The sequence below is a fragment of the Leguminivora glycinivorella genome, chromosome 22 (genome assembly GCF_023078275.1).
Source record: "Leguminivora glycinivorella isolate SPB_JAAS2020 chromosome 22, LegGlyc_1.1, whole genome shotgun sequence".
NCBI classification, from domain to species: Eukaryota; Metazoa; Arthropoda; class Insecta; order Lepidoptera; family Tortricidae; genus Leguminivora; species Leguminivora glycinivorella.
The window spans coordinates 2,418,538-2,443,825 of NC_062992.1; the positions used below are offsets into that span (position 1 = coordinate 2,418,538).

At 39.8% G+C, this 25,288-nt stretch overlaps 2 protein-coding genes across 2 annotated transcripts; one reads left to right on the top strand and one right to left on the bottom strand.

Annotated features, from left to right (window-relative positions):
- Window positions 1-1,086: 1,086 nt before the first annotated feature.
- On the top strand, window positions 1,087-16,013 carry LOC125237843 (facilitated trehalose transporter Tret1-like). Its single transcript, XM_048145064.1, has 10 exons — window positions 1,087-1,246; window positions 2,168-2,400; window positions 3,292-3,445; window positions 4,029-4,198; window positions 4,753-4,876; window positions 5,176-5,274; window positions 11,946-12,004; window positions 13,529-13,687; window positions 15,208-15,390; window positions 15,781-16,013. The coding sequence occupies exons 1-10, from the start codon at window positions 1,210-1,212 to the stop codon at window positions 15,997-15,999; spliced, it is 1,437 nt and encodes a 478-aa protein (XP_048001021.1). The 5' UTR covers window positions 1,087-1,209; the 3' UTR covers window positions 16,000-16,013.
- Window positions 16,014-16,286: 273 nt separating this feature from the next.
- Window positions 16,287-24,245, bottom strand: LOC125237814 (caspase-like). Its single transcript, XM_048145007.1, has 5 exons — window positions 23,679-24,245; window positions 22,308-22,480; window positions 20,808-20,962; window positions 19,050-19,421; window positions 16,287-16,551 (listed from the first exon to the last, which is right to left on the bottom strand). Exons 1-5 carry the CDS (start codon window positions 24,208-24,210, stop codon window positions 16,365-16,367), a joined length of 1,419 nt encoding a protein of 472 aa, XP_048000964.1. The 5' UTR covers window positions 24,211-24,245; the 3' UTR covers window positions 16,287-16,364.
- Between the last annotated feature and the right edge of the window lie 1,043 nt (window positions 24,246-25,288).

Sequence of the window (25,288 nt, forward strand, 5' to 3'; positions counted from 1 at the left end):
CCCTGCCTGCTAAGCCGCGGCACAGTATAATAAAGAGTACTATCGTACAGTATGGCCACTCCCGCTCCCCGCTGAAAGTGACGCCCACCCCCTCTCGGTTACCTCACAGTTACCGCCTGTCAAAATCGCGAACAGTCGACTTGTCATATTTCACTCATACAAGCATAAGTACGCGTTCACCTACACGAGCTTATAGACTGTGTGCTAGGAATGCGCCTCTTTCAATATATTTGATCGCCAGTGTCCGAGGTGTGGCCACGGTCCCGGGTTCGAATCCCAGTAAGGGCATTTATTTGTGTGATGAGCACAGATATTTGTTCCTGAGTAATTGATGTTTTCTATGTATATAAGTATTTGTATATTATACTAGCTTTTGCCCGCGGCTTCGCTCGCGTTAGAAAGAGACAAAAAGTAGCCTATGTCACTCTCTATCCCTTCAACTATCTCCACTTAAAAAATCACGTCAATTCGTCGCTCCGTTTTGCCGTGAAAGACGGACAAACAAACAGACACACACACTTTCCCATTTATAATATTAGTATGGGTATACCGTTGTCTGAGTACCCACAACACAAGCCTTCTTGAGCTTACCGTGGGACTCAGTCAATCTGTGTAAGAATGTTTTTTTAATATTTATTTATTTACTCAATTACTAAAGGGGGGTCGAGTCCAAAACAAAGTCGACGAATCGCATAACATTCGGACTATGTTTCGTTCATGAACAAATTAATGAAATGAGTGCCGCTTTATCCATCTCGTAGTTCCACTCCTTAAAAATATCACTGTTTACTGAGAAATACAATGTTAGGCCTTTAAGATTTGAGGACTTCCCTCAATACCTCATGGATCCCATCATCAGAACTCAATCCTGACAAAGCTGTATCCAAAACGAAACTCCAAAAACGAAGAAGACAACTCGCCAAATACATCTAACTCTACCTCGTGGCAATTATTCCGAAAATGAGCCACAAATCTTTGACAACTGATAAGCAATGCTTTAGTTGTATTCACTATCTCTCTATAACAATATTTGCTTCGTCTTCAAATTGTCACTACGCTATTTATATTTTCTACTTAATGTTCGCAATGTCTTTTAAACAGTTTCTACTCCTGTCCTTCAACAGTTACAAAATAGATTTTGCAAGATTGCTACGTTTAGTTTGCAAGTTCGGTAGTTTTATTCAGTAGACACTAAGTAACATAATTAAAATGGGTAAAGCACAGCAATATATAACTGGACTAGCAGGTAAGTTTTGATATATTTACAACTAGGTATCACAAGTACCAATGTACAAGTTGCAGAACTATCTCAAAATATCCGTAAATTATTGTAAAGCATGAGAAGATTCTCATGCAAGTTTCCATTGAGAACATTTTCTTTAATATTAGGAAAAGTAGTAGTAGCACAGTCTTTAATATTAGGAGGAGTAGCACAATACGTATTCTTAAAAACAATTGACGATCGCTTCATTGCATCTTTGAGTTACAAACTGGCGTTTATTTATCAACTCATCAAATGCCAAAGAAATTGATCCAAAAGGTAAGGCGAAGAATCTCCATCCCCCCCCAAATGAATTTCCATCAGAACCTTCGCTATTTTGGCTACTTCTCTCAATGGCATTGTGTTCCTTCCGTAAATCCATCTTAGTCATCTTCAATCCCTTCTCTAAATTTATCTCTTCCTTCAAGGCTAAAGCAGTGAGGCCAAGTAAAATTTCTTGCTAAGTCAGCATGCCAATTTTCTCGATAGATAAGACAAGTAATAATCCAAATAAAATGTCACAAAACATACCACCTCGCCCTAAAAACATATCCTCTGGAGGATGCCTTTTTTAGGGTTCCCTACAGAAATTGGTAACGTAAAATATTCTGAAGCGTCTAAACTTTTAAGCGTCTCAAGAACTGTTGAGTATCTCGCAATAAATGTTCATAGTTTTGGTTTACACTGTGAACAAGTACCTATAGTTGTTTATCCCCCTGTGATATTTTACCAGAGTACGCAAAAGATTCCAAAAAATCTCTGCTGTCTTAGGGGCAACATTATTCGTCAAATTAGGGTCGGTTGCTCCAAACCGCTGAATTTTATTGTATGGGAAATTCCGTAGACCTCTCTTGCTTGACGTCAATGTGTCTGTTAACTGTGATTGATACAACTGGCCTCTTTTAGCGTGCTTTGCCGCCTTGTCAATGGGCAGTTTGAACACCTGGCCATCATATACCCTGGATCTGTTCACGAACCCAAACACTACGGTTCTATCCACACCCATGACAGAGGTGCAAGCGTCTCTAGTCGGTAGCTTGCCGTCCTTAGGAGCTATGGCTGGGACAGCAGTGACTGGACTTTTCATTGACAAATTGGGGAGGAAAAGAGGTTCCATGGCGCTAGTTTTACCCACTCTGGTAAGTTTATTATCTTTTATTTAACAGTGCAACGGAAAGAAAGCTTGTTTTATTTTTATATGTGTTCCTTCTTGGCTCTCTTAAACCGAACCACAAATAGGTTTCCAGGACCTATTTTTTCCTGGGCGATACTTCGTACCTATAGTCGTTAACGTCCATGAATAACAAACGTTCATGGGCAGCTGGTGCTTTGTTAGAGGGTTGAGGCACATCTCGGACACTGGCGATCAAATATATGAAAGAGGCGCTTTCCTAGCACACAGTCTAAGCTCGTGTAGGTGAACGCGTACCATGCTTGTGTGAGTGAGATATGGCAGGTCGACTGTTCGCGTTTTCGACAGGCGGTAACTGTGAGGTGACCGAGGTGAGGACCTAGGCGTCACTTTCAGCGGTGAGCGGGAGTAGCCATACTGTACGATAGTACTCTTTATTATACTGTGGTTGAGGGATAGCAACCACCAAGACACGTAAAGAAATCCAGTCATCGCCACCCGTTTAGGATCTATTATGAACAAAAAAATCTTAGCTGGTTGTATCGCGGTGGAAAAACCGTGACATGAACACGTAAAAAATACGATCCTCCGATTTCAATTCTGAAATTTTACTATAAACTGAAATAATGTCATATACAAAGAAAAAATTACCAAGGCCTCCAAGTGTCCGATGCTGGATTCGAACCAGCGTACTCCGTTATAGCCACGGATGCTTAAACCACTCAGCCAACCAGTCACGACGGCAAGGGTCGAAATTTTCAAGTATTTGACACAATTACCGAAGGCTTATGGCGGCTTTATTTCAGTTTGTAGTTAAAACACAAATTAAAATATTTCCTATGAAATAATTTAATTTGGTCTTAGACTGAAATTTTACTCATAAATTATGATTTTTCAGCTATGCTGGATTATTGTGCAATTCTCGTCGTCGATGCTTCCAATCATGATTGCTCGGTTCATTGGAGGTATTGCTGGAGGATCCAACCTGGTGTATGCTCCCATCTTCATATCGGAAATCAGTGAGCCGTCCATTAGAGGATCATTATCTTCAGGTAAGTTCCATTCCAGTTCTAGTTTTTCAGAAATAGTAAAATTTTACGCAACATGTTTTAGAGAATATCCTTTTATTTGTTTACCATATTGACGATATTGCTGTTTTAACCTTTTGTGTCATCCGAGAAAACGGAAGATTCCTATAGTTGAATCTTGAGCGTTGAGTTTTTCAAGTCAGAACTTTGCTGTCCTGTGTAACATGACACTATTCACTATACACTAAGTGCGTTTTCACATTAACCGATCCGATATCGGATGTAGGACCGATATCCCATACATTAAAGCCGCCATCTTTGATTTTTACCTTTGAAATCCTTCCGACATCCAATATCGGATCGGTTAATGTAAAAACGCACTGACGCGAGGAAAATACTAGGAGGTAGGTTGTCTGGAAGCGATCGCTCTTAAGCGATAAGACCGCCTGTTGTTACAGAAATTGATAACGTTTTTACCTCTGTTTAATTTGTTTTTTTTCTTGTGCATTACTTGTAAACTATGTGAGGTGTGCAATAAAGAGTATTGTATTGTATTGTATCGTAAAATACTAAAAATGTTGTAAGTCATATTTGTTTTTCTTAACAGGAACGGTAACAATGTACTGCTTCGGAGCTATCCTATCGTATTTGAGCGGCTGGTTCCTGTCCTATCGGATGATCATCTGGGTGAATCTGGCCCTGGGCGTCATCAATCTGATGCTGTTCATGCTGGTGGTTGAAAGCCCGCTGTTCTTGCTTAAGAAGAATAATGAAAAGGTGATGAGTTAATATATTTACATAAACAACGTAAATTGTTGAAGCGCTGGCTGGACGTCGTGACAGCGGACATGCTAGAGAAGAATCTCACACCAAAGACACCGAAGACCGGGCGAAGTGGAGAAGACTGAGCAGGAAAGCGGACCCTGGCGCCTGGCAGGGAAAACGCTAGGTTGGTAGAAGGTAATTCGGATTGCAACTCTACTAGAACTTGATGCAGATATTAGATTAGCCCGCCCAACCGAAGTGCTCTGTCGCGCCACTACAGAAAAGCCATAGCTAGCTACGATACGCTATGAATCGTAAGCGTTGGCTAGGTACCCAGGTGCATCTTCGTAAGTGAATTACCTTAATTTTTTCTCCAGTGGGTTAAATTTACTTACTTATTATTAAAGTCCTTGAGAATTTTCTAACGCTACAGCTAGATGCAAGAAGTGACCCCCTTCTTAAAACTTTTCATGCAAAAGTCCTCGGCTAAGAGTTTTGATATGACTGTTCTTGTATCTATCTATAACTTGACATTTTCAGAAGTTTAAAAAGTTTCATATTTTCAGGAAGCTTTGAAGGCCCTAGCCCACTATAGGGACGGGTCTGTGACGTCGAAGATCGTTTTAGAAGAGCTCTCAGTGATGAAACAGCAGCTTTCACCGCCGGTGGAACTTCATACGGTTACCTCAGGTATGGTTTTATAAAGAAACATTATAAAAATTCCGCACGCTGTTGTGACAATTTTATTTTTTATTTTTACTTAATACGAATTAAAGAACATACTTATTAGTTCTGACAATACTTTCAACCTACTGGTATTTACCTTTCTTGCCGTTATTGATAAAATCTTGTAGTTATGCATCATGCCAGGCAAAACAAAAAGTGGTTAAACAAGGTAAATCTACGTGAGCTTTTTTGACAGAAATGTCCCAAATTATGTAAAATCAGACGACATTATAAGTATAATAAGTTTCATATAAAACTTTCAGATGAAAAGAAAGAAGATGAAGCCGAGTTAGCCGAGAAAGAAAAATTAACCAGCGGAGAACCAGCGTCACCACAGAGACAGCCCGCCATCAAGACATTGTGTAAGTCTCATTTGATCATTGAGATGTATTGTTTGTATGTGTACAATACGGTCGGCCTAGCAGAAGTGACAATCATTCACGCTAGATGCCGTTGCCGATCGACACACAGTCTAGCTATGTCGCGTCAATATACAGAAGAGCGATAGACTGACGTAAGCGTTTGTGCATTTGGCTACGTGCCCAGTGGAGTACCTACTTAATTGAATATTTTGTGAACGAATTCTCGACCCCATTGGACCTAGAGGTCCTTAAATGTCCATACTTTACTCTGCGGCTGACTGTACAGTCAATCAATTGGAACTCTAGGCCACTGTAGAACTATGTCATAGTGGCGTCATAAATCAGATTGTAAGAAATCTCTTACTGCTTGTCATTTTGACATGGTTGTAGAGTGGCCTAGGGTTCCTGGTTGGCTGTACAATACCTTCATTACGTATAATGTTCAGCAACTTGCACGTTGCATACCTGTAAGTACGATTGTTTCTATCAATCATCATCTTAAGTACAGTACAGACAAGGTCACGAGAAGCTAGATTTAATCTGTAAGATGCCATAAATATCATCAAATACCCTTCGCTAGTTTAATGTTTATTTCGGTTTACATTGTATTTATTACCCATGCAATAAAAACGACTTATAGTAAATATGCGTAAGAGATAAAGTAAACTCGAGACCAAAGAGGATCGAGTATTATAGAGAGTCACTGTCGAAGTAAAATGTGTAATCACGGTGCATAGACTGCCAACTCTTGACACAGGCTTAAAACTTTTGAACCTCAGTTTTGACAATTTGGACCATATTCTTAGCGTGATATGTTTTAAAATGTCAAATATTAATATTAGCGCCATCTTGAGCGTACCCCAAAGGTGTAATGCCATCTAGGCCATCGTATACCTTTTTCTGTATGGTACTGAGGTACGTTTTTTTCTTAGACTTTATCTGTCTATACGGAGTTATATATGTCTTTGCTCGAGACATACCTAATGTCTCTTCTATGACGTCAAGTTAAAGAAAGTCATAGGTATTTAGAAAATATTACGTTTCTACGCAAGACAAGATAGGTACCTAGGTAATTTAATAATGTGGCACCGTCTTAAAAAGCGCTGGTGGCCTAGCGGTATGAGCGTGCGACATATAAAGGTCGCAGGTTCGAACCCCGGCTCGTACCAATGAGTTTTTCGGAACTTATGTGCGAAATGTCATTTGATCTTTGCCAGTCGCTTTTCGGTGAAGGAAAACATCGTGAGGAAACCGGACTAATTCCAATAAAGCCTATTAGTTGCCCTTTGGATTGGAAAGTCAGATAGCAGTCGCTTTTGCAAAACTAGTGCCTAAGCCAAATCTCGGGATTAGTTGTCACAGCGGACCCCAGGCTCCCATGAGCCGTGGCAAATGCCGGATAACGCAAGGAAGATGAGATCGTCAAAAAAAGTGGTGGCTCTGTTAGCCGTTGAAGCTCTCGCAACGCTCAAGATTTCACATTTTGTGTGCATAGCCAAATGCACAAAACGCTCACGATAATATCTCTTTCGTAGCTATCTATCTCTATGGCTCTTGCGTATTGGCGCGACAAAGCCAGACTATATTTCTGCTGAGTTTCACATCGCAGAAATGTCATTCGGCTACAAGGCCTATTGGATTGGAAATATTGGAATCGTTCGATTGCTCGGGTATCATTGGCATGTGCGGTAAAACAACCACTTTGTCCCCTTATATGATAAACAAATTTGAAATATTTTGCACTTAACTGCATCTGGGACGTATGCAAATGAAACAAAGAACTGTATAAAAGTGAAATAAACACTTATTATCATGAGTGGTGAATTAACTTGTCAACATAATCCTTTGAGCGAAACTATTAAGTAGGTATAATACATATTTACTTTTAAATCATATCGCGCCACAGGTTCTAGAAAACATTTGGGTACTTTACAATTTATGTGACTTTCTGTAAGATGAGGTTCCTTATAGACTATTGTTTTTCCACTTTTTCATTTCTGAGTACTCTTTGTTAGACTGAAAGTGCAGTTAATCTACTCCTTGCACGTATGTTGTTGTTGCAACCACATATGGGTAAATGACGAAGTCTGTTGCGAATAGCTTTATTGTTTGTGTGTAAGGAGTAAGGACGACGCCTGTAGGCCTAGCACATGATGGCCGCGAGAGTATGTCGCCGCGAGATAGATGACACATCTTCTTCTAACTGTATTACGCCGTGGCTTGCGTGGGCGACGGTCGCGCGATGGTCGCGCGACGGCGATGCGACGCATACGAAATCAAACCTTATCGATATGGAAGTATGAGACGCGACGGTGACGGTCGCGCGACGGTCGCCCACGCTAGACACGGCGTTAATGACATAAGGACGGGTAGTACTCTCGCGGCGACATACTCTCGCGGCCATCGTGTGATGGGCCTACTGTTGCTGATTTAAGCCTCTGCCAGACATAAAGCGTTTTGATAGCGTAGCGTTAGCGGAGCGCAATGACAGCGGTGCGCTGGCGGAACGATGGCGTTCCGCTGACAATCCGCTCGCACTCCGCTAGCAATCCGCGCTCGTTAGTTCCCGCCGGCGTCCGCTGGGCGCAACGCCAGCGTTCGTCCGGTGCACCGCTATCGTTGCGCTCCGCTGACGCTCCGCTACCTTTCCGCCGACGCTATCAAAACGCGCACGTGTGGCCGAGCTTTTATAGTTGTAACCTCATGATAGTCATGACGAAGCCTGCGTTGCGGATACCTACTCGGTGGTAAATTTTATAGTTAGTGTTATTGAAATGAAATGAAATGAAATATTTATTTTCCAAGTAGGCATATTACAATGCGCTTATGAACGTCAAATAAAACTACGCCGGCTCTAACCCTACGCCTCAGCCTCGAGAAGATTTCAGTCCCCCCTCAGTTGGAGGAGGGTATCCACTATGGGACCGGCAAGAAACTCGGCGGGCCACTTCTTTTCAAAACATTACATCCTTTAATTAACATGCATTAAAATTAATTTTTGAGTAGTATTTGGTAACTCCAAGTGACGTCGTCAAGAAATTTTAAAATAATGGTCATTTTTAAATCAGTAAATATTTTTGATAAAAGTTTCAATTTTATGAGCATTTTCGAGGTACAAAAAAACAAGAGAATTATTCTATTAAGAGCGCTTTCAAAAAATCTGCTTGCTCGCATTTCGACGCCGGCGGCGCTGGCGTGCGCCTGTGTGCAGACGCACACTATAACCAGAAGCATAACGATTGTAGCCTGCGGTACAGACATAGCGTGCGATCCTCTTCGAACCAACCTTACGTGCGGCTAGAGCGAAAGGGATAGCATTCATGGTCGGTACCGCCACGCCGTCAGTAGCGTTGCGGACTAACCATTATTGATACTTGCGTAAAAACACCACCATATATATTACATATTTGCATACATGATTTCGTGCATAAATACTTGACCTTTTAGTTTAATTATTAAACTTATCACAGATTTTTATTAAAACGTGTGTAGCCTTGGAAGAAATAAATTAAAAAACTTTTATAATATAATAAATTGTGTATATAATATTGTCTTCTGTCACCGCGATAGTTACTCATGAAATAAATTTATGGAATCAGATTATATCGCGTATAATGAATATAATCCGTTTTCTTAGTTTTATTTCATTTTGTATATGATATGTTTTCTAGGTTCTTTTCGGTGAAGGAAAACATCGTGAGGAAACCGGACTTATTCCAATAAGGTCTAGTTTACCCTTTGGGTTGAAAGGTCAGATGGCAGTCGCTTTCGTAAAAACTAGTGCCTACGTCAAATCTTGGGATTAGTTGTCAAAGTGGACCGCAGGCTCCCATGAGCCGTGGCAAATGCCGGGATAACGCAAGGAAGATGATGATGTTTTCTAGGTACATATATATAATGGAACTAAGATCGGTTTTCTTTAATTTTAAGTAGTTTTTTTTAATATTTAAAATGTGTTTTAGGGTTTCGTAGTCAACTAGGAACCCTTATAGTTTCGCCATGTCTGTCTGTCTGTCCCTCCGTCCGTCCGTCCGTCCGCGGATAATCTCAGTGACCGTTAGAACTAGAGAGCTGAAATTTGGTACCAATATGTATATCAGTCACGCCGACAAAGTGCAAAAATAAAAAGTGGAAAAAATGTTTTATTAGGGTACCCCCCCTACACGTAAAGTAGGGAGTGATTTTTTTTTTCATTTCAACCCTAACGTATGATTTATTGTTGGATAGGTATTTAAAAATGAATTACTGAAATCGTTTTTTGATAATATTAATATTTTCGGGAATAATCGCTCCTAAAAGAAAAAAAAGTGTGTCCCCCCCTCTAACTTTTTAACCATATATTTAAAAAATATTTAAAAATCACAAAAGTAGAACTTTATAAACTTTCTAGGAAAACTGTTTTGAACTTGATAGGTTCTGTAGTTTTTAAAAATATAGAAAACTACGGAAGAGCCGAGCGGCTATTTACCAACGCGGCTTTAAAAACCGGCCGAGAGCGTGTCGGGCCACGCTCGGTGTAGGCACTGAGCGTGACCCGACACGCTCTCGGCCGGTTTTTAAATATTATGTTGTTTTAATTGCATGGAGCACAGGAAGGTCCACATCTATGTATTAGTTTTTTGTAAGGAAATACAACTACGCTACGCCTACCTGCTTTAGTTGACTGTTGACACACTGAGACAGTGGATGCGCCAGAGTATAAAAGAGTGATTACCATCTCTTGTCAAAGATCTTGTTGAGACGAATCAAACGAACCCAAACACGAAGTGGCTTCAAGACCTGGTCGTGGAATACTCTTGACTACCTTCCAGCTTCATCATCAGATCCTGGGTACCATCTCTTGTCAAAGATCTTATTGAGACGAATCAAACGAGCCCAAACACAGAAGAGTTTCAAGACCTGGTTGTTGAATACTCTTGACTACCTTCCGGCTTCACCATGATCCTGGGTACCATCTCTTGTCAAAGATCTTGTTGAGACGAACCAAACGAGCCCAAACACGGAGTGGTTTCAAGACCTGGTTGATGAATTCTCTTGACTACCTTCCAGCTTCATCATCAGATCCTAGGTACCATCTCTTGTCAAAGATCTTGTTGAGACGAACCAAACGAGCCCAAACACGAAATGGTTTCAAGACCTGGTTGATGAGAACTCATGACTACCTTCCGGCTTCATCATCAGATCCTGGGTACCATCACCTCTTGTCAAAGATCTTGTTGAGGCAAATCAAACGAGCCCAAACACGAAATGGTTTCAAGACCTGGTTGATGAGAACTTATGACTACCTTCCGGCTTCATCATCAGATCCTGGGTACCATCACCTCTTGTCAAAGATCTTGTTGAGGCGAATCAAACGAGCCCAAACACGAAATGGTTTCAAGACCTGGTTGATGAGAACTCATGACTACCATCTGACTTCACCATCAGATCCTGAGTACCATCTATTGTCAAAGATTTTGTTGAGACGAGTCAGTAACCTAAAATGATATTCAATAATAAATAATACTTACTAAAAATATTAGTCAAGTTAATTAGTTAGTTACCAAAGTCGTCAACCCAAGGATCAAAGTTTTCGGTCGCAGTATACATGCAACAGTACAGCCAAACACGCACACAAGTGCGGTTTTGGACACGGCGGGTGCCGCACACAATGACAAAATAACTTCGCGATCGTCGAGCCGCGTGCGGAGCGGACTAACATACGTCCTGCCTCTACAAGCTCTGCCGCGGTACTGACATCGCAAGCGCGCGTAACCGGTAATAAGGAGGCATTTTTAAAAAATCGTCAAAAATATTAAATTGCAATTAATAGAAAACTTTTGCATAAAATCTGTTTGAGTAAGCGTTGCAGATTATTTTCATATTAAAACTACTTCAAAAACACGTAAGTTTTCGAAGAAATTGACACTTATTCTGAGGTGATTTCTGAAACAAATTGGATTCATAATATCCTCATTTACTCTATTCTAAAGCCTTAAAACAAAGAAGTAGTCTCAGAAGATTGTAGTACAGGATATACATAATACAAATTTACCACTTGAAGCATTCAAAACTATCCAAATTTTACAAATTAGACGGACTAAGTCAGCACTTTTCGCGGGTTTTCCTAAACATGCACCAGAAAAAAAATCATAATTAATTAAGTGAGTTAGTTTTTAAAAATCCAGTCTCACAACATGTAAGTTAAGAAGATGTCCTAATCGAATCCTGAACTTAATAAGTCTTTTAGATGACGGAAAGTGTAGCATTTTGCCGACTAAAACTATCAATTTTACATTATTACGACGTTTTCGTTGAATGCCCTCTTAAATTCCGTAATAATTACTAAATATACATTGTAATCTAAGTGACGACCGGTCTGGCGCAGTCGGTAGTTCGAATCCCGGTAAGGGCATTTATTTGTGTGATGAGCACATATATTTGTTCCTGAGTCATGGATGTTTTCTATGCATATAAGTATTTATATATTATATATATCGTTGTCTGAGTTCCCACAACACAAGCCTTCTTGAGCTTACCGTGGGCCTCAGTCAATCTGTGTAACAATGTCCTTATAATATTTATTTATTTAAGTACTCCATAAATCATTCCTGCACTTTAACTATTTGATTATCAATTTTACCAAAACAAGGTGCCATCGAAATTAATCGACTCATTTTTTTTTTTTTCAGTTACTGATCCGGCTAGTCGGAGAGCGTTCTTGGTTGTAGGAACTGTCCTGACGTTACAGGTAACGTTTCATTTTTAACCCCCGACGCAAAAACGAAGGGGTGTTATAAGTTTGACGTGTCTGTCTGTCTGTCTGTCCGTCTGTCTGTCTGTCTGTCTGTCTGTCTGTCTGTCTGTCTGTCTGTCTGTCTGTCTGTCTGTCTGTCTGTCTGTCTGTCTGTCTGTCTGTCTGTCTGTCTGTCTGTCTGTCTGTCTGTCTGTCTGTCTGTCTGTCTGTCTGTCTGTCTGTCTGTCTGTCTGTCTGTCTGTCTGTCTGTCTGTCTGTTTGTCTGTCTGTGTGTGTCCTGTGTGTGTCTGTTTGTGGCATCGTAGCTCCCGAACGGATGAACCGATTTAGATTTAGTTTTTTTTGTCTGAAAGCTGAGTTAGTCGGGAGTGTTCTTAGCCATGTTTCATGAAAATCGGTCCACTATGTCGTGGTCGGGGGTCTTTTCAAAATTTTAATTCTAAGCAATAGATATCGTTTTCACATTATCCGATCCGATATCGGGTGTAGGAACTTAGGAAGGATCATCAAAAGCAAATGTCAAAGATGACGCCTGTAATTTGTATAAGATACTAGTTTTTGCCCGCGGCTTTGCTCGCGTTAGAAAGAGACAAAAAGTAGCCTATGTCACTCTTCATCCCTTCAACTATCTCCACTTAAAAAATCACGTCATTTCGTCGCTCCGTTTTGCCGTGAAAGACGGACAAACAAACAGACACACACACTTTCCCATTTATAATATTAGTATGGATGGGTCCTACAACTCCTAACATCTGTTATCGAATCGGATAATGTTAAAACGTACTAAGAAGAAATTTCTACCGGGCCCCGTAGCCGAATGGCATTTCTACGACGCTAATATAATGAATTGAATATTCTGTTAAAACTAGGGAGTGCAAACCGGTTATAACCGTAACCGAAATAACCGATTACAACCGGTTATTCAGCAAATTTTCATAACCGATTATTAGGAAACTCAAATAACCGGTTATTATCGATTATTATTTTATGTCTGAAATTCGATGAATTTGGCCTTTTAGTTACTGTCTTTTCACCTGTGACTATTGGTTTTGTCATTCTTGTAATTTAGTAATGAAAATATAACACTTGTCTTACTTGTATACGATTTTGATTGAATATCACGTCACGTCTTAAGCCTTATTATCATTTTCACTAATTTGCGGGTTTTATTTAAAAACACACAGACTTAGTGCGTTTTCACATTATCCGATCCGATATCGGATGTCGGACCGTTATCCCATACATTACAGGCGCCATCTTGGATTTTTTCTATTGAAATCCTTCCGACATCCGATATAGGATCGGATAATGTGAAAACGCACTAACTCACGTTCTCTAATACTTTCCCTTTATTATTGTGTTTTCTCAATTATTTGATTGAAAATTTACCACTTTTTACTGAAAATAACTGTAACCAATTATCGGTTATCGGTTATTTTTCGGGCACAACTGAAACCATAACCGGTTATGTGGTCGGTTATTGCATGCCCTAGTTAACACACTCATGTGACGTTCCAGGTGTGCATGGGAATGGTGGCAGTACAAGTGTACGCCGGGAACCTCTTCGCGCAAGCGGCTCCGGACTTGTCCAAGGACTTCTGTTCCGTGCTACTGGCTCTCACACTGTTCGCCGGGTGCACCGTCACAACTGTCGTGGCTGACAAGGCTGGGAGACGGGTAAGTACTTAGTGCAAAGTCTATATTTATACAAGTAGCAGAGTTTTCGTGCGTTAGACACAGACGCTAGGAATCTTTTAATCGTCATGTCATTATCTTCGTTGATAATATAATAAATAACATACAACAACAAACAATCACGCCTGTATCCCATAAAGGGGTAGGCAGAGCACACGAAACTACCAAAGCTTCAGTGCCGCTCCTGGCAAATAAGGGGTTGAAAGAAAACGAAACTGTGACATTGCAGTGACAAGTTGCCAGCCTCTCGCCTACGCCACAATTTAACCCATATCACATAGTCGCCTTCTACGACACCCACGGGAAGAAAGGGGGTAGTGAAATTCTTAACCCATCACCACACAGGGTAATATAATATATCGCGGCAATGCTTGCCTCTTTAAAGCTTTCAACTGCCCGTGGGGTTTGGATTTTAAGATTTTAGCACCTGTCACTGAACCTGGTTCCTCCTTCCCCTTTCCCTGGTTCCTCCTTCCCCTTTCCATCACCGGACAACCAGACGGTTTCACCTTAAGTGCGTTTTCATATTATCCGATCCGATATCGGTGTCGGGAGGATTTCAATAGAAAAAATCCAAGATGGCGCCTGTAATGTATGGGATATCGGTCCGACATCCGATATCGGATCGGATAATGTGAAAACGCACTTACGTTGTCGACCTACCTATCACGAAGAGATTTGCCTCTTCTTTCCTAATGCGAACTGCTAAGGAATGGAACATGCTCCCCTCATCTGTATCCGCGAATACAATCTGGGTGTATTCAAGTCAAGAGTGCATAGGTATTACTGAACCAGTGAGCTACAACTTCGGCCTTGTCGTCACTTTCCATCAGGTGCGACTGAGGTCAATCACTGGCCAGTTTATAATAAAAAAAAAAAATACATCCCGATTTCAATTTCTTTCAACCCCTTAAGTGCTAAGAGTGTCACTGAAACTTGAGCAGTTTCATAAGCTCTGCTTATCCCTCTTGGAAATAAAGGAGTGAGTTTATGTATTTCAATTTGTACTCGAAGACGACTTACCGAATCCGGTCCAGATTCGTCCTTGTCACAATAATTTTCAAATTTTAATGCAACTGCTCTTCTGTGGTGGTAAAATTTTAATCACTGAATAATATATTTAAGAATTAAAAATAATAATATTATTTCGACCGATATGATAAGCTTTTCAAGTTTATCTTTTGATGTCAGCTGTCAGTAAGTTAATATATGTATAAGTATTTATAGAATGGTCTCGATGGCCAGTTAGTCTTCAGAATTTTTAAGAAAAAGGTGCCAAAGATTAATTTAATTATTATTGGGAGTTGACCTGTTTCCTCGCCATATTTTTCTTAGACCAAAAAGTGACAGAGTTTTGTCTCCACGATGTCTTGTCAACAAAGTCTCGGATTTCTTAGGAAAGCGATGTCGTCATATAGCGCCACTGCTATCCAAGGCTAGTAAACCAGAACCTAAGACTAAAAGGTGGAAATTCTACAGTTCTGATCCTTATGCTTTTCCAGGTGCTGTTAATCTCCTCATCAGCGCTAGTAGCGCTGTGCATGGGAGGCCTGGCTGCCAACATGCAAACGGGCATCCTACCAGCGTGGGTGTCAGCTGTCGTGGTGTTGCTGTACTGTTTCTGCTTCATTTACGGAGCTGGCAGCGTACCGTATGTGCTGCTGGCTGAAGTGTTTACACCAGAGGTAGGATTTGAGTACATACTCGATTTCATCATCATCTAGTGAGATATCGAAAATATTAGTAGTTTTATGGTAGGTACCTAATTGGATTATCGAATTTTTTCCGCTAACAAAACTAAATCTTCAATATCAACTTCTGGAAGTACTCTATTACCTAACCTTCATACATTTAATGACTAAAATCTATCTACCTAATCACTCGTCTCGTCTGCGATCTACTTTGTGCCTGTTTTGAAAAAAACGAGTCCTAAAATGTACTCTATGGCCTTCATGCATCTTGAGTATTCTTTAGTTCGAGCCCAAAATATATTTGAATACCTATCTGAGGCGTGCGTGGCTCAACTTTGTATCAAGAATGAATCACTGTATAAATTGCTTCCTAATTCTTCACAGGTCCAAAGCATCGCCTCAATGATCCTAGTGGAATGGGTGTGGCTCCTCAACTTCCTCATCATCGCCGTCTTCCCGGTCATGGTGTCCTTGCTGACCATCCACGGGTCCTTTTATGCCTTCGCCTGCGTTGGTATCATCAACACAGTTGTTAGCTATATCTACGTACCGGAAACGAAAGGGATGTCCAATAAGCAGATTCAGGAGCTGTTCTCTAAATAAAATGGTTAATGATATTGGCAGTTTTTTTACAAGCCTTACGGCCCGGACACGACATTGGTCTAAGCGCGACAGCGGTGAGCGGCAGACATACGTGCGAATGAAAAGTCCCATCGCTGTGTCTCACTCCACTGTATGGCCACCGCTCACCGCTGTCGCGCTTAAACCAATGTCGTGGCCAGGCCGTCAGGCAGGGTCTGGCAGGCTTCCGTAGCTCTATTGGTGTACAGCAATGGACGTATTCCAAATGGTGCGGACGAGGCCTCAAGCGTATATAAAACTGAGATATGAATGTTTAGCAAATATGTATTACTATCTAATATAAAATCACAGTAAAAAGTACATATATTGACACTATTGATTAAAGTTCAATATTTATACAGATACAAATATTTATAAAACGCGCAAGCCTGCGCGTTTGCCATTAAATGGTTGCATATCGTCTGTAGCATCACTTCTTTGGGGGTGTCGAAATCTCTGTCGCTCTTAAAAGTGTTGGCTATGTTCAGGAACCCTTTTGCTGTCGTGTCCTCGGGGTTGTCTTCTACAAAATGCCTGGAAAACAAATGGAAAAATTGTACGAAATTTTCGGGTTAAACCATCAAAAATTATCTTGCTGGGCCCATAACTAGGGTTGCCAACCGTACTATATAATATAGTACTGTACTATATTTTGGCCCAGCGTACTATATTCTAGATGAAGCATATATAGTACGCAAAAGTACTATATTTTTGGGGTCCATGCCAGTGGCGAATTTACACTAGGGTCAAACCGCCAGGAGCGGCGTTTCATATTTGACCTTCACTGTACATTTCATTACTTCGTTCTGTCCTGCAAATATTACAGTTACGTATAAAGCCACCGTTGTTTGCAAACATTTGTATTTTTTCCATGATATATTAAATAACGACATTTCTTAAGGGGATTCTCTACTCCGATGAGCTTCGATTTGAATCCATTGCTATTATGAATATTACGATAGTTTCTGAAGCATATCATATTAACAGAATCGTCTTTAAACAAACTAGCATCCCATAATTAGGTAGGTACTTCACAGCTCATTGATTCTGTGATATTTAGCATCAAAGTTGAACTATATTAGGACCGAAACTGGTTCTTTGGTCAAAATTTTTGCCTTAATTAGTTTAAAATTAAAATCGCTTTTGCATTTTTATAAAAGTCTAGATTTCATTGAAGTAAAAATGTTTTTAAAACAATGTCAAATTTCATAAAAAATATAAGTACTTATAATATGGGTATTTTTTTTAAATATGGGTCTTGTAAAAAAGTAAGTAGGTAACTATTGAAATTAATAGTATTTTATGCAACTGGTGGTTAAAAGAGATCAAAAAAGGTGAGTGGCATGGGTAACAATTTGAGGCGAAGCCGAAAATTGTTAATAAAGACGCCACGAGCATTTTTTGACTCAGTTAAACACCGTTGCATACAATACTTTTTCTACGACCAAGCACTTACTTTGAAAGAAAATTATATATTCAACAAATACCTAATTCCAGTCATCTTAGTTATCTACCACCTACCACCTATGGACCTACCATTTTGAATTATGCAGTTTGAGTGCAAACATGAAAATAAAACTGTCTATGGTATGGTTCTCTGAAGCCTGGCCACTAAGACGAATCGAGCCGAGTTGAATCGAGTTCTCATACATTTGAATGCGATTCGACGCGTCGCCAATGAACGCAGCAGAAAACGAACGAGACTCGACTCTGCGAATGCTAGGCTTTATCTGACATTCTAAGGTTGGCAACAATGTTTACAAACAATGCATACAATATTTTAATTTTCAACGATGAAGTCATTGGTTTGTTAAGTTGGTAGCAATGTATTTACTGAACTTTAACAGCTATATCGTGCTACTGCTACTAAATGTTTTTAGGGTATAGACTAGATAGACTTGTCCTGTCATCTTTTATGTAGGGTTTTAAAGTTCTCTGCACGATCTTGTAACTCAAGAATAACGGTACGGGAGTAAAAAAAAGAATATTAATAGGTACGTAAGTAAAAATTGCACACCTGTCAATACATTTAGAAAGTGATAGAAGACTCAATATTGCATATTTTTCGAAATACGCCATTATATATTGTTGGTGTTCAATGAAACATTTGGTACATTACATACAATAGATAAACTAGTTATATATTACGCTAAGGAAACATTCGACAACATGAAAGTTTGCTTTTTTAAAAAAGGTCAAATGTTAAAATGGTAAATGTGAGCTTGGCAAATAAAACAATAAGTTGGGAAATAAACATTCGGCGGAATAAAATTGCGCGAAACGTGAGTTGGGAAGTGATATTCGGCCATACAACTTTCGACGATACTTAAATAAGAGAACCAATGCAACACAAAACTTGTCAAAAATCGATAAAAACCGAATGGAGCCCCTTAGAGTGGACAGAAAGAACGATCTCAATGACTTGGTTATCGATTATGTGTACCGTACTATATTTTATTTCGGTGTACTATATTTTTTAGATGGAATTTTCTAAAATACTATATTTCCCTAAAAAAAAGTTGGCAACCCTACCCATAACTCATCATAAAATATTAATTAATCATAATTATGAAATTAAGAACGATGACGAAGATATTAGACAATCAAAATTTTAACGTAGTAAAAATTTGTTTTCCTCGGGATTAATTAATTCACATTGCACTTTAATTAAATTTAAGGGGTACATCGAGCAGATGCAGCCCTTGCCCGTGGCATGGGACGCAAGCAGAGTGTGAAGTATGCTATACCTGACATACCTTCTTGATTATGTTCTAGGATTTATCTATGGCCTCGTTGCCATAGTAATAATTTAAGTAGAGAAAAACTATCCTGTCAATAATATACTTCAAAATAACATTAACATATTTATTGTACTAGAATAAAATAAAATATTATATAAAATGTGCTTCAGCCTTTTTCAATAGTCGTCAATAAGTTCTCACGCATGCCAGCTTCCACGGTCATCAGTGAGAACTTTACACAGAGGCAGCACCCGCCAGAGCGTAAGGGCCATTTCATAAACTTATTATTACCTTAAACAACTTTTGATGTATTCAAAATGCGCCAGAAAACACGAGCATCGTCCAAAAGATGGCGTCCGCGGCGTCCCACAGTCCAACACCTCATTCCTCGAGTCTCCTCTCTCATTATCCACCTTACTATAACAGATGGCGTCATCTCCGAACTTCTTCAGATACAATTTTCTTATTAAAGTTGAAGTAGTGACCGGCATTTGTTTGTTTGTCACCATTTCTAGTGTTCGTCGGTTGTATTCGTTGTGGTAACGGTCGATGGCTACTTCGCGCTTGACTTCGGTTAAGATCGACTCGAAATCGTGGGTTTCCGCCATTACAGCTATCTTGCTGCAGAGGGATTGTATGAACCAGGAGCCTTGGAGTTCGTTCCTGAAATTTGAGGAAGTGGTGTAAACAGGCTGCGTTAAGCAGTGAGTGAAGATCAAGAATTAAGCAGAGCTTCTTTATGAAAACACCCATGTCGTTGGCTTCCCACAGACAGTCTTAAAAATTCATAATCTTAAAAAAAAAATGTATGCAATTGACACTGACAGATCTGTCAGTGTCAGTTTGAACTGTCAGATTGCATACAAGTTTTTTTTAAGATTATGAATTTTTAAGACTGTCTGTGGGGAGCCTTAAATTTCATAATCTTATGAAATCAGATCGAGTGCACGGATTTCCATACAATTTCGCAACTGTTCACACACAGTCTTATTTTTTAAGATTATGATTTTTTTCAGATTGATCTGACAGACTGCGAATATATTTGAATTTTAAGAATGTGTGTGGCAAGGCAGTCGATCTAATTTTATAAGATTATAATTTTTTAAGATTATGAAATTTAAGACTGTCTGTTGCCGGCCTTAGGAACAAACATCTGTGCTCTTCAAACTAATGCCCTTACCAGGATTCTAACCCAAAACCACCCACCACATAGGCAGGGAACAATCCACGAAAGTAGACATGCGCGCCTAGCATGCTAAAAGCTAATCTATCGCAACAGCCTATCGCGTCTTTGTATTTCCTTTTCGCACTTACAGAAAGTGCTTGCCCGCCTGTTGTTCAATCATAGAAAACCGGCCAAGAGCGTGTCGGGCCACGCTCAGTGTAGGGTTCCGTAGTTTTCCGTATTTTTCTCAAAAACTACTGAACCTATCAAGTTCAAAACAATTTTCCTAGAAAGTTTTTTATAAAGTTCTACTTTTGTGATTTTTTTCATATTTTTTAAACATACGGTTCAAAAGTTAGAGGGGGGGGACGCACTTTTTTTCTTTTAGGAGCGATTATTTCCGAAAATATTAATATTATAAAAAAACGATCTTAGTAAACCCTTATTCATTTTTAAATACCTATCCAACAATATATCACACGTTGGGGTTGGAATGAAAAAAAATATCAGCCCCCGCTTTACATGTAGGGGGGGTACCCTAATAAAACATATTATTCCATTTTTTATTTTTGCACTTTGTTGGCGTGATTGATATACATATTGGTACCAAATTTCAGCTTTCTAGTGCTTACGGTTACTGAGATTATCCGCGGACGGACGGACGGATGGACGGACGGACAGACAGACATGGCGAAACTATAAGGGTTCCTAGTTGACTACGGAACCGTAAAAACGAAGTATCAGACTCCGTTATCATAACCTGCATGCATGAGCATGTCGGACTCCACCGGCAGCGTATAAGGTTCCACCTCCTCATCCATCAAACTGTGTCGCTGCCACACCTGCCGTCTGCTACAGCATTCCTCCATCACCTATTCACTCACCTATGCGCAGGTTTCCCTACATAAGAGCTGTGTAGTATAAGCATGTCGGACTCCACAGGCAGCGTGTACGGTTCCACCTCCTCATCCAGGTCTCGACGCACGCGGCCTGCCGTGTGGACCGCCACGCCCGCCGTCTGCTTCGTGCCGCGGCATGCCTGGACAGAAACTTAGATAAGAACCTTGGTTAACTCTGCCTTTTATGGCCAACGTTTGACAAACAGAACAATAACCAACAAACACGAGCGTGTGGAGGGTTCGGTTCTGTATGGTGTTTACTAGTGATGCCGTGTTTGTGGTATTCATGTTTGGTGTTTGTGGCAAAGATCAAGTGAATGATCAACTTAAAACCTTAATAATATTCCGTTGAAAGCGAGAATGGAGTAGTGTATAAATAGAAAAATAGATGGCGTTGTTGACCAAAAAAGGTTAATGTAGGTGAATTTGCTATAAGGCCGGCAACAGACGAGTCTTAATTTTCATAATCTTAAAAAAAATTGTATGCAAACTGACACTGACAGATCTGTCAGTGTCAGTTTGAACTGTCAATTTGCATACAATTTTTTTTTAAGATTATGAATTTTTAAGACTGTCTGTTGCCGGCCTAATAAAGAAATATTCCAATAACCATAACAGTATTCAATATTTCAAACTTCCAAAATGTAAGACCTATTTTTAGTCAGGATCAGATAATACACATATAATACACTAGCTACCGGATGCTAAAGAGAATAGGCTTGGATACGAGCTTTGGCTCCTTCCTGAAAAGGTTGACAGCTGTATTTCATACGAGGACCAAACTGGAAGATAAACAAAATTGGCTTGGACACCAGCATAGCATCCATGAAGAGATTCAGCAGTTCCACACTCAGGAGCCCATGTAGCGTGCCTGAACCAATTTAAGGTCAGGATCAAAGATACCATGCGATGGACTTACATAATCCAATCCCCCCGTCTCCTTTCTGTCAAAGCGGGACTAGGCGCGGACTTGCGTTTCACCCTTACGTCGTTTCCTTGCCAATTTTAAACATTTTAAACATTTATTTCAAATAATTTACACGGCATCACAGCTTAAGCCAATACACCGAATAATTAAACTAATTACAACTATAATTACAGAATATGTATTAAACTATGTAATAAATAAAACCTCAGACAATTTACATGCAAGTGCTGGGAATCCTATCGTCCATCTTCTCACAAAACCTCAGACACTCTCGGGCTCTCGGCACACATTCGCCCATCCGCATGCAAACAAGTCACAATGATTCGCACTAAACGATTTGCATATAGCTTTATCATGCGAACGGCTAAGGAGTGGAACCCACTTCCTGCATGTCTATTTCCAACCCACTATAATTTGGATCTTTTTAAATCAAGAGTGAATAGACATTTTTTGGGTAAACATGCTTCATCCTAGACTGCATCGGCACTTTCCATCAGGTGAGATTGCGGTCAAATGGTTTACCTGTTCCTCATAAAAATAAAAAAATAAAAACCAACCTGGATGATGAACAAAATCGGCTTGGACACCAGCATAGGTTTATCCATGAAGAGATTCAGCAGCTCCATCTCACAGTAAGGCGCATCGCGAGCCCGGAGCAGCCCGTTCTTTGAGCCGTGCGTCAGGATCGCAACAGCAATACAGCCGTAGTCTGTGAAGTCGGTGTTGCTGACTGGAATAATAAAAATATTACGAGTAAGCATACATCTTCTGGGCAAGCTCACTCCATCGTAGGCCACGTCCACGTCTTTGCCTTTGGTTAGTCTGTGGTCAAGAGTAAGCCCATTTACAACAAAAAAAAACGTGGACTGTCGCAGGAGTCCGCTGGATGCGGGTGGCGCAGGACAGGTCATTGTGGCAATCTTTGGGGAAGGCCTATGTCCAACAGTGGACATCTTTCGGCTGATATGATGATGACGATGATAATGAAAGGCTTTGGATAAAATAGAGAAACATGCTGGTTTCTGGTGCCGTAGGCTACGCCAAAGACAAGATCAACTTCAGGTCGCTGTACCACAGCAGTTAGTAAGTACTCCTACAGCTTGGCGAAAAGGAGGAGAAATGTAACTTATTTTTTATCATAGCAACACAACTGTTCTCATTCAAAAGTTGCCACATGAAAAGTGGTTCACATATAACCTATATACGGTGGCGCCCCTATTATTTTCTACTATTTTTTACCTGCTGTAGGTATACTGAAATACCTAGGGTTGTCACTAGGTACTTCCTTGCAGCCTTTTCTCTTACGCTAACCTTTTCATAAATGAGAGATTAAAAAAAAATCGGTGACAAAAATATGAATACACATCAATTTTAATGGACACAAATCCACAATTGTTAATGAACTCTTTTCTAAATATACCTATTAATTTTACTACACCACTGATAACTTATCGGGCACCGAAAGCCACCAACAGAATAGGTTACAAGACTTACAAGGGGGTTTTACCACTATAAACTTCAGGAGGACTGAATGCACCGACCGTGAGTCATTCACGGTCGGTGCATTCAATTTTCGAACACCTCCGACAAACAAAGGAATTTAATTTAGAAATGATGTCAGGTACAATTTGAATATATACTCGCATTATTACTATTTCGAACGATATGGTAGTAGGCCCCTGACGCCGTGGCTTGCGTGGGCGACGGTCGCGCGATAGTCGCGCGACGGCGATGCGACGCATACGAAATCAAACCTTATCGATATGGAAGTATGAGACGCGACGGCGACGGTCGCGCGACGGTCGCGCGACCGTCGCCCACGCAAGACACGGCGTGACTCTAATTATGTTTGCGCGAATCGCGCGCGTTTGCATGTTTGTATAAATTTAAAACTATTAATTAATATAAAGTCAGTGTAAAATACCTACACGTTTCGAGTTCACTAAAAAGATCCGCTTTCGACAAGTCCTTCCTCTCCGTCACTTCAAACCCGAATTTCTTAAACGTCGTCTCTAAAACCTCCACATCTTTCTCTGTTCCCAATCTTTTCCTATATCCATCAATACTTTCCTGGTTAAAGATGATTATTGCGTTCTTTTCAAATTTCTCCAATTCATACGTTGGACTGTGTTTTGATAATGCTCTGGTGTTATAAACCAGCTCTTCAGGACTCGAATATTCGTTTTCTACTTTTTCTTCGTCTTCAGGTACTTCTATATGCAGAGGTATGTTTTCAGCCTCCGGAGTCGTAATAGTAGGTGGTGCTTTCATCATCCCATCTTGCACTGTATCATTTCTCACACTTGTATCAATAATTTGAATGCTCCAATCCTGTCTTTCTTTGTCTGGGTCTTGATTTAATCTGATTAGAGGTCTATATTTATTCCTTTTTATTCTATTAGTTCTAACCAGCTCTTCACTATCACTATGATGAACATTATCACTATCGGAATTTGACATTTTTTTTTAAATTTATTTACGCTTTTTACTCCTGTTTACATTACAGCCGCTGATTTCACAATGCGTTTAAACGACTTGTTTATCTTATCCTCGATATTTTACTTTGTCAATGAAATTTATATCTATTCACGTAAACAATAATGTTCAAATAGACATTCTAGAATCTTAGGACAATATTGAAGAACTTTATTTCTTTTAGAAAAGATCTATATTGCATTAAATTGAAACACATGTTATTAAAATGTTAGTAACCTTATCGGAATTATAGATAATACGCACTTACGGATTCGCTGAAATATCGTAGATTAAGTAAACTCGCTCTGATAAGAGATAATACGTGACACCGATGGCGTCATTCAATAAATGAAAGTGGAAGAAGCATACATATACTTACTACTAGATAAAATTACATTTAAGATACTTGGATGATTCATTTGATTCATAACTTCCATAACGGATCTTTATTATGAAATATGAATATGAGTAAAGATGCAGCACGTTTTTGACCGGAAGCTGGTTATTTCTCCGACCATTTAATCCGCTTTGACTTTGGTGACAAGATTCTTTAAGTAAGTAACTAGAAGTCGTGGATCTCAGAAACGAAAAGTCAAAGCGTTTAAAGGAAAATAGAGTTTCTGAGTGTACCAATGGCCTGTAGATATTTAAGTTATACTTACACACAAGGCATACTTAATCCGGTTAATCCGGTACCATCATGAATACCGAAAATATAAATTTTATGTCGGCTTCTGAAGGCCTACTGTGAATAGAATACCCATCTTTCGCATACCCATTTGCGCATCTTTCTCTGTCACCTTTATCTGTGACCCCAATTTATTTAAAAATGGTTATAAAGCTCATATAGCTGCGTAGGAATTATTATGGTTCCAACAAATTAACGTCCCTTTGCGTGCGCTACCTCAGACAAGATAATCACTTAATTTGTGACAACCCTAAATATTCGAAAGGGATAGTGACATGCACTAGAAAAGGACAAGACGAATCGATACGGAACCTTTTTCGATCCGATTCTTTTTACAAACCAAGGTAAATTCCCGCCAAAGCTAAAAACTAAACA